Genomic DNA, 10,230 nt, shown 5'->3' on the forward strand with positions numbered 1-10,230 from the left:
AGGATCCGCTTGAGACTTCGTAGCTTGCATGTTGCTGGGATAACTAAGGAGTTAGGGAACGTGGGGTGGTTGGGAAGGAAGCAAGAGGAAAAAGCTTTATTGCTTCTCAAGTCTTTCCAGAATTCTACTTTTTAACCATGTATCTATAATTCCTAAATTTTATTCTTAATGAAAATACTGACTCAGAGACTGATCTGGCTCAGTGATAATTTCTCAAAATCCTGTGTTGACATTACCAGGCCTGTAACACAGGGTCCCTGCTATAAACAGTTTTCAATCATTATAAGAGAGCTTAGCAACCTAGATAAAAGGGGAAAATATAAGATCCAGAGATACATTCATAGGAAATTACTTCGAATCAATAGATAGCAGAATATTACTATAGTTTCATTTTAAATCTTCTAATATATTATTCTAATATAACATAAACTTGTTTATATTTCTTATGTCTCCTGAATACAAATGCCATATAAATATCATTAGTTTGGATTGGCTACCGTTGTATCAACACAGAAACTAAACTATAAACAAAAGAGACAAGTATCTTCTTCAAAAATATATCACTTTTAAAATTAATGTCTTTGTTTTTAAGCAAAATGTTAGAAAAATTAATACTTTCAAAGGTGTTAAGTATAGAAAGATGTGTCTATTTTACTTTGTGTCCTTTCTTACGTTTTTCAGAGATATTGGAGAAGATATTCCACTAGAAAACAGTTTCTGAAACTGAAATATTATTCAATCATCCTTCAATCTAGGATAAGAATGATCATTGCTGTTGCTTCTTACAAACGATACCTTTGGGCTGCAGTTACAGTTCAGAGGCATTGGCGTGCTTGTTTAAGAAGAAAGCAGGATCAACAGAGATATGAAATGCTAAGATCATCAACCCTTATAATCCAGTCTGTGTTCAGAAGATGGAGGCAACGTAAAATGCAACTACAAACAGAAGCTGCAATAACACTGCAAAGAGCTTTTAGAGAATGGTGTGTCAGGAAACACGTTAAAGAAGAGAAAGCTGCCATGGTCATACAATCCTGGTACAGGATGCAGAGAGAATTACGGAAATACATTCATATTAGATCTTGTGTTGTCATCATTCAGACAAGATTTCGGAGCTTTCAAGCCCAAAAGTTATATAAAAGGAAAAAAGAGTCTATCTTGTCTCTCCAGAAGTACTACAAAGCATATCTAAAAGGAAAGGTTGAGCGCACCAGCTATTTGCAGAAACGGGCTGCAGCCATCCGACTACAGGCCGCTTTCAGGGGAATGAAAGCTCGTAATTTACGCAAACAGATCACCGCCGCTTGTGTCTTTCAGTCATACTGGAGAATGAGACAGGACAGACTTCGATTTCTAAACCTTAAGAAAAATATTATCAGATTGCAGGCACACATAAGGAAGCATCAACAATCACAGAAATATAAGAAGATGAAGAAAGCTGCCCTTGTAATTCAGATTCATTTTCGAGCTTACATTTCAGCCAAGAAAGTTCTAGCTTCTTACCAGAAGACACGATCTGCTGTCATTGTTCTGCAGTCTGCATATAGAGCGATGCAGGCCAGGAAAAAGTTTATTCACATCCTCACATCTGTTATAAGGATTCAATCATATTACAGGGCTTATGTTTCCAGAAAAAAATTCCTGAGGCTAAAAAATGCTGCAGTAAAGTTACAATCCATTGTCAAGATGAAGCAAACTCGTACACAATATTTACATTTAAGAGCAGCTGCACTAAAGAGAGAAGAACACATGCGGGCATCTTGCATCAAACTGCAAGCTTTTGTCAGAGGGTACCTGGTTCGAAAGCAAGTGAGGTTGCAGAGGAAAGCTGCCGTTTCACTACAGTCTCATTTCAGGATGAGAAAGATACGCCTGTACTACCTGAAAATCTATAAAGCAACTGTTGTCATTCAGAATTACTATCGTGCATACAAAGCACAGGTCAATCAGAGGAAGACCTTCTTGCAAGTCAAAAGAGCAGTCATCTGCTTGCAGGCCACTTACAGAGGTTATAAGGTACGCCAGCTAATCAAACAACAATCTACAGCTGCTCTTAAAATTCAAACTGCTTTTAGAGGCTATAGTAAGAGGATGAAATATCAATCTGTGCTTCAGTCTACTCTCAAGATTCAGAGATGGTACAGGACACACAAGGCTGTTTCTGACATACGAACACAGTTTTTAGAGACAAGGGCAGCTGTGATTTCTCTACAGTCCGCTTACCGTGGCTGGAAAGTTCGGAAGCAGATCAGAAGGGAACATCAAGCTGCAGTGAAGATTCAGTCTGCTTTCAGAATGGCCAAGGCCCAGAAAGAGTTCGAGTTGTTAAAAACGGCAGCGTCTGTCATCCAGCAACGTCTGAGAGCGCGGGCTGCAGGGAGGAGGGAACGGATGGAGTACACTGCGCTCCGCCTTGCAGGAGTGACGCTCCAGTCCACGTGGAGGGGCAGAGCAGCGAGAAGACAGATTCAGAGGCAACACAAATGTGCTGTCCTCATACAGTCGTGCTACCGAATGTACGTGCAGCGAAAGAAGTGGAAAATCATGAGAAAAGCGGCTTGTCTGATTCAAATGCACTATAGGGCTTACAGTACTGGGAGGAAACAGCATCATTTGTATTTGAAAGTCAAAGCAGCAGTAGTAATCCTACAGTCAGCTTACCGAGGTATGAGAGTGAGGAAAAAAATAAAGGGGCACCACAAGGCGGCAGCCGCCATACAATCTAGGTTCAGAGCTTACCAAACCAAAAAGAAGTACGCCACCTACAGAGCGGCAGCTGTTATAATTCAGCGGTGGTATCGAGATACTAAAATGGCGGACCGTCAGCGTAAGGAATACCTTACTTTAAAGAAGGCGGCTGTGAAAATCCAAGCTGTTTATAGAGGTGTTGCAGTAAGAAGACAGATTCAGCACATGCACACAGCAGCCACTCTTATTAAAGCCGTGTTTAAAATGCAGCAATCAAGGAGGAGATATCATCAAATGAGAACAGCAGCCGTCATAATTCAGGTAAGATACAGAGCATATCATCTGGGTAGAACTCAACGTGCAAAGTACCTGACAACTTGGAAAGCTGTTACCATTCTCCAGGCCAGTTTCAGAGGAGGACGAGTTAGACAGACCCTGAGAAGGATGCAGACGGCAGCAACACTCATCCAGTCCCACTACAGAAGACACAGACAACAAGCTTATTTTAATAAGTTGAAGAAGGTGACAAGAATGGTGCAGCAAAAGTACCGGGCAATGAGGGAAAGGAACATACAATTTCAAAGGTATAACAAACTGAGACATTCCGTAATCTGCATTCAGGCTGCTTTTAGGGGCATGGAAGCTAGAAGACGCTTAAAAGTCACGCACTCAGCCGCGGCTGTAATTCAGAGGAGATTTAGGACTCTGATGATGAGAAGGAGATTCCTGTCTCTCAGGAATACTGCTGTGTGGATTCAGAGAAAATATCGTGCAAATGTTTGCGCAAAGCATCGCTTACAACAGTTACTACGGTTACAAAAGGCAGCCCTCAAAATCCAGTCCTGGTACAGAGGGTGGATGGTGAGGAAGAAGGTGCAAGAGATGCACCGGGCTGCTACCGTTCTCCAGGCGGCTTTCAGAAGGCACCGTGCACGTGTGAGATACCAGGCCTGGAGGTGCGCCTCGCGGGTCATCCAGCAGCGATACCGGGCAAGCAGGGCCAAACTGCTGCAGAGGCAGCTCTACCGTCAGCAAAGACACTCTGCTGTGGTCCTCCAGGCTGCATTCAGGGGTATGCAAACCAGAAGACATTTGGAAAGGATGCATGCCTCTGCAACCCTGATTCAGAGCAGGTTTAGATCTTTAGTGATGAGGAAAAGATTCCTTTCCCTCAAGAAAGCTGCTATTTTTGTTCAGAGGAAATATCGAGCCACCATTCGTGCCAAACATCACTTGCACCAATTCTTGGAGTTACAGAAGGCAGTCGTTACAATCCAGGCATCTTACCGAAGGCTGATGGTAAAGAAGAAGTTACAGGAGATGCACAGGGCTGCAGCCCTCATCCAGGCAACTTTCAGAATGCACAGAACACACCTTACCTTTCAGACCTGGAAACACGCCTCGATTCTCATTCAGCAGCATTACCGAGCATACAGAGCTGCAAAATTGCAAAGAGAGCATTATGTCCAGCAAAGGCATTCTGCAGTGGTCATTCAGGCTGCATATAAGGGGATGAAAGCAAGACAGCTTTTAAGGGAAAAGCACAGAGCTGCTGTCATAATACAAAGCACATACAGAACGTACAGGCAGTATTTTTTCTACCAAAAGCTTCAGTGGGCTACAAAAGTAATACAAGAAAGATATAGAGCCAATAAAAAGAAAGCTCTTCAACACAATGCACTCAAGGAAGCAGCAACCTGTGTCCAAGCAGACTCTCAGGATATGATCATAAGGAGAGAGATTCAGGAAAAGCAGCATCCGGCTGCCGTTACTGTTCAGAAGCATTTTAGAGCCTTTAAAACAAGGAAGCACCATCTCCATTTTAGAGCAAAGGTAGTTTTTGTTCAAAGAAGGTACAGAGCACTAGTTGCAGTGCAAACCCAGGCAGTCATTTGTATACAGTCTTATTACAGAGGCTTTAAGGCACGAAGGGGTATCCAACTCATGCACCTGGCTGCCACCCGAATTCAGTCATTCTACCGAATGTACAGGGCCAGAGTGGATTATCAGGCAAAGAAAATGGCAATTGTTGTTATACAGAATTATTACAGGTCATACGCCAGAGTAAAAATGGAAAGAAAAAAATTTTTAGCCATTCAGAAATCTGTAAGACCTATTCAGGCTGCTTTTAGTGGCATGAAAGTTAGACAGAAATTTAAAAACATGCCCGAAGAAAAAATGGCAGTCCCTGCTACCCAATCTGCATTCTGCTGTCCCAGAACTGAAACTCAGGATGAAGCTGGCCAAAGCCCAGCACTTATGGTTCAAAGGCGCTGTAAAGCTTCTCTGGTTGGTCCCTTACAGGAAGCAGAGTATCATTCTGAAAGAAAGGCTGCAGTAGCAATTCAAAAAGCTTTTCGTAAAATGGTCACAAGAAGATTGGAAAAGCACAAGCGTGCTGCCGTGCGAATTCAGTCCTTCCTTCAGATGGCTGTGTATCGAAGAAGATTCATTCAGCAGAAAAGGGCGGCTATCACTTTACAGCGGTATTTCAGGAGAAGGCAAACCAGAAAACAGTTTTTATTGTATAGAGAAGCAGCAGTCGTTTTACACAGAGCCTTTTTGTCTGCAAAACATCAAAGAGAAGTTTATTTACAAATAAGAAGCAGTGATATCATTATTCAAGCTAGAATGGAAGGATTTATACAGAAACGGAAGTTTCAGAAAATTAAAGATAGCACCATAAAAATCCAGGTATTTATATATTGAAATACAAAGCTTTCATTCTTTCTTTGGCCAATATTTCTTAGAATTTATAAAATGAGCTTAAGCAGGTTGTAAAGATTAATACTTAGTTTACGTGGCCTTTTCATTTACCTTCCAAAACGGAACATTTTTGAGATTGGGCAAAGGGTGCCAAAAATAATTCACCGAGGACGGCACAGGACTGGGATGGTTCTGGGTGTGACACCCCAAGCTTGTTGCAGCTACGGTTGCACAGTTAAAAGCAGAGACCTTGAGACCATCAGGTTGCGGCTGGCAGCTGTGAGCAGATATTGTTTTGAGAACAGCTGGTGGTGTCCTTGAGTCTGATACAGTTCAAGTTCTCAGTGATGTAGGAACATGTCTGAAACCACATCCACAATGGCCACCCGGCTCCATTGTGGATGCCTGAACCACAGTTAATCCCTTTTGATTTTTAAATGCATTCTTTTCTTTAATGATTAAAGCAGATACACAATATATGTTTAATAGGCCACAAAACAGGCTGTTCTAGTTAACATAAAGTTCAAATTAAATCCTGTATTAGCCAGAATGACTTCCCCATACCTCAGTCTATGGAAATTTCTTCATGATAATACAGAATGAGAAATGTATGTTGCTGGGAATGCAGAGAAACCTAAGCTAGTCCCAGTGATCAGAGACGGCTTCCCGGAATAAATGGCGTTTAAGTTGAGATGTTAAGCTGAAGGATGAACTGGAAATAGCCAAGTAAAATGTATGGAAGGAGTATTCCAGCTGTAGGAGGTAACACGGAGTTCAAAAATGAGAGAGAGAACAAGTGTGCTGTAAAGGGTGACCTGCGACCAGGATGGCGATCCGTGGAGTGAGATGTGGGCAGCTGTGTAAGACAGAAAAAGTTTAGTCTTTATCCTCTGGACTAAGAGAAGTTCTAGAGGAGTTTAAGTAGGAGAAGGCCAGAATCATAGTTTATTTTTTAAAAATTACTCAGATGGGATTTCCCTGGCGGTCCAGTGGTTAGGACTCAGCCCTTTCACTGCCATGGCCCGGGTTTAATCCCTGGTCACAGAACTAAGGTCCCCCAAGCCGTGTGGTGCAACCGAAAAAAAAAAAAAAAATTACTCAGGCAGGGATGTGGAAGATGGACTGAACTGGATGCCGGGTGGCTAGCCAGGAGACTGCAGGCAGTAGGTCAGGGAAAGTGAACCACCGTTTAGCAGAGGCCGGTGACAGCAGGATTGTCAGGGTCAGTGTGAGTGGAGGATGGGATTGGCCTTGTATAGAGCGTAAACAAGGAGCCAAGCCATCTTTATGGCTGAGGTGACTCAGTAGATTGTACCCTTCACTGACGTGGGAACAACGGGAGGAGCAGATCTGGAGCCCGATGAGCTCGGCCTGGGGTACGTGAAGCTGACGTGACCACCACGCGTCCAGCGGGGCAGTTGCTATGTTTGCTGTAATTTGGACAGCAGCATGGATTTTGGAATCTGACTTCTACATTGTTGGCATACACTGATAATTGAACTTGTGGGAGATAGGGGATCACTTAGGGAGAATGCATAAAGTGGGCAAAAGAAGAGGGCCCAGGACCCGGACCCCTAAAGAGCATCAAAATTCAGGGGTGCTGAGAGGAGAAGCCAACATGTGGTATTAAGAGGGAATGAAGAAAGCTAAAGATTGTGGTATAAAGAAACCAAGGGTGGAGGGAGGAGGAAAGGAGTGCCCAAGTTCCAAACGCTTCCAGGAGTCAAGGACCGGTGGGTGTCAAGTGCATGTATTAGTTGGCGTTATGTTAGAAAAGCCAAAATAACAACCTTAGGAAAATTCAACTGTTTTTTCTTTCTTTTTCTTTTTTTTTTTTTTTTTTTTTAGTAATTAGTTGTTTTTTGTTTATTTTGTTGTTGCTTATTTTTGTTGTTTTTAATTATTTATTTTTGGCTACATTGGGTCTTCGTTGCTGCGCGCGGGCTTTCCCTAGTTGCGGCGAGCGGGGGCTAATCTTCGTTGCGGTGCGCGGGCTTCTCATCGCGCTGGCTTCTCTTGTTGCAGAGCACGGGCTCTAGGCGTGTGGGCTTCAGTAGCTGTGGCTCGCGGGCTCAGTAGTTGTGGCTTGTGGACTCTAGAGCGCAGGCTCAGTAGTTGTGGCGCACGGGCTTAGTTGCTCCGAGGCGTGTGGGATCTTCCCGCACCAGGGCTCGAACCCACGTCTCCTGCATTGGCAGGCGGATTCTTAACCACTGCGCCACCAGGGAAGCCCTGTTTTTTCTTTCATATAACTAAATTATAAAAGTGCATGTCGCACGTCTAGTTTTTAACACATACCAACCAGCGGTCTTAAACTTTAGCATACGTTGGAATCACTTTGGAATCTAAAAATACTGATACCTGGCTTCCACTATGAATACTACTATGTTGGTATTCGGTTTTGTTTACATACAAACCATATAGAAATACTCTGAGTTAAGGACATCACACAAGAGTTAAGTTTGACCATATATATCACTCTCGCCTGTCAACTGAATTTAGAGCCTGATCCCCATGTTCGTGGAGCTACTGCATTTGCTGTAGGTGTTTTGAAGCCAGAGAGACTCAGGTTCAAATCTTGACTCTGTCACTTACTGGCTATGTGGTAACAAGTCTCTTGACGTTAATTTCTGTTTTGTATAGAGATCTTAATAATCATCTCACAAGATATTTCTAAGGATTAAATAAGACATGTCTGTCACTTATTACCTGTGACATCAACAAGTAATTTTACTGGTGTCCGTTCCTCTGGGCCTTCATTTTTTTCATCTCTAAATTAGAGATAATAGTATTACCTACCTATGTTACTGTAGAGAATTAGAGTGCCTAGCACAGCGCTCAGCACTTAAGAAGTCGTAGCTGTTACTTAAGCTTTTAGTCGGCCGCCAGGTTGCCAAAGTCGGAAAATCCGATGGTCCTCAGGTAGATGGATGCCCTCAGGATTCGGCAACAGGCTGGGCGCAGCACCCAGGATGTGTCTGCGGTGGGTGGCAAGGGCAAGTGGGAAGGAGTCCTGTCCCTTCCCTGGAATTGGAGGCATCAGTGTGTTCACTTCCTTTCGTTCCTTCACATGGACTGAGAAGGTGAGGGCAGCGCACACACCTGGCCTCCCAGGCTTTGCGTGCATCTTACAATTTAAATACTTTTCAGGGTTGTATTGGGCTTAGCCAGCAGCCAGCCACAGGGTATGTGCTGAAGCAGGTAGTAGGAGGTCACGGGTCAGCCCGCTGTTCTCAGAGGGCTCATGTGTCCGGAGTGAGCGAGTCCCACAGAGGAGCTGGGGTGTGACTGCATTTCTGCAGTTGATCTTGTCTGCTTGACCTTATAGTAACTGTTGTCAATACTGAGTCTGCCAGTTTCCAAAAAAAAATTAGGCATCTCATTGCATATTTGTTATGTTTGTATGTTTAACAGACTGTGTGGAGGAGACACAAAGCCAGGAAATATTTACGTGAAGTGAAAGCTGCCTGCAAGATTCAAGCCTGGTACAGGTGTTGGAAAGCACGTAAAGAGTATCTGGCTGTGTTAAGAGCTGTTAGAATCATTCAGGGTTGCTTCTGTACCAAACTGCAGAGAAGACGGTAAATGTGTCAGCTGCCTGGGCGAGAGTGTGTGTGGGGTGTGTGTGTGTGTGTGTCTGTGTGTGTGTGTGTGTGTGTGTGTGTGTGTGTGCCACGCGCACATGTGCCGTAACCAAGTCTGTGTGTGAAGTAATACTGCTTGTTGGGTTTTCTTTTAAATAGTTGCTATGCTTAATTTGTATGGTTTGCTGGTGTTTTCTGCAATAATGTAACAAAATTATTGGCAACATTTGTTTTCTTATTTTTTTTTTTTTTTTTTTTTGCGGTACGCGGGCCTCTCGCTGCTGTGGCCTCTCCCATTGCGGAGCACAGGCCCCGGACGCGCGGGCTCTGCGGCCATGGCTCACGGGCCCAGCCACTCTGCGGTATGTGGGATCTTCCCGGACCGGGGCAGGAACCCGTCCCACAGAGGAGCTGGGGTGTGACTGCATTTCTGCAGTTGATCTTGTCTGCTTGACCTTATAGTAACTGTTGTCAATACTGAGTCTGCCAGTTTCCAAAAAAAAATTAGGCATCTCATTGCATATTTGTTATGTTTGTATGTTTAACAGACTGTGTGGAGGAGACACAAAGCCAGGAAATATTTACGTGAAGTGAAAGCTGCCTGCAAGATTCAAGCCTGGTACAGGTGTTGGAAAGCACGTAAAGAGTATCTGGCTGTGTTAAGAGCTGTTAGAATCATTCAGGGTTGCTTCTGTACCAAACTGCAGAGAAGACGGTAAATGTGTCAGCTGCCTGGGCGAGAGTGTGTGTGGGGTGTGTGTGTGTGTGTGTGTCTGTGTGTGTGTGTGTGTGTGTGTGCCACGCGCACATGTGCCGTAACCAAGTCTGTGTGTGAAGTAATACTGCTTGTTGGGTTTTCTTTTAAATAGTTGCTATGCTTAATTTGTATGGTTTGCTGGTGTTTTCTGCAATAATGTAACAAAATTATCTCTGAGACTGTCTTATTTTTTGAGATACAGCCTTGATGGTATAATCCAGGAGAAAATATTAAACTTGATTAACTCAGGTTCATAAGGATAAGCGTAGGGACTGAGGATGGCAAGTTAATAAAATGATCTAGGTAGTCTTGTTTTCCTTGTTAGTGCACTGGTCCATTTTGTTTGTTGATTTAGCTACTGGCAACATTTGTTTTCTTATGCTTTTTTTTTTTTTTTTTTTTTGTGCGGTGCGCGGGCCTCTCTCTGCTGTGGCCTCTCCCATTGCAGAACACAGGCTCTGGACGCGCAGACTCAGCGGCCATGGCTCACGGGCC

The 10,230-nt window shown here is 43.7% G+C and overlaps 1 protein-coding gene across 1 annotated transcript in view; it reads left to right on the top strand.

Moving 5' to 3' along the window:
- The window catches only part of ASPM (assembly factor for spindle microtubules), a 72,582-nt gene that overhangs the window by 46,773 nt on the left and 15,579 nt on the right, over nt 1–10,230 (top strand). Inside the window, exons 18-19 of the mRNA XM_024130691.2 lie at nt 682–5,382; nt 8,809–8,975. Of these exons, the coding sequence (XP_023986459.1) occupies nt 682–5,382; nt 8,809–8,975 (4,868 nt within the window). The remainder of the gene's footprint in view (nt 1–681; nt 5,383–8,808; nt 8,976–10,230) is intronic.

This window comes from Physeter macrocephalus, chromosome 4 (genome assembly GCF_002837175.3).
Source record: "Physeter macrocephalus isolate SW-GA chromosome 4, ASM283717v5, whole genome shotgun sequence".
In the NCBI taxonomy this organism is placed as follows: domain Eukaryota; kingdom Metazoa; phylum Chordata; class Mammalia; order Artiodactyla; family Physeteridae; genus Physeter; species Physeter macrocephalus.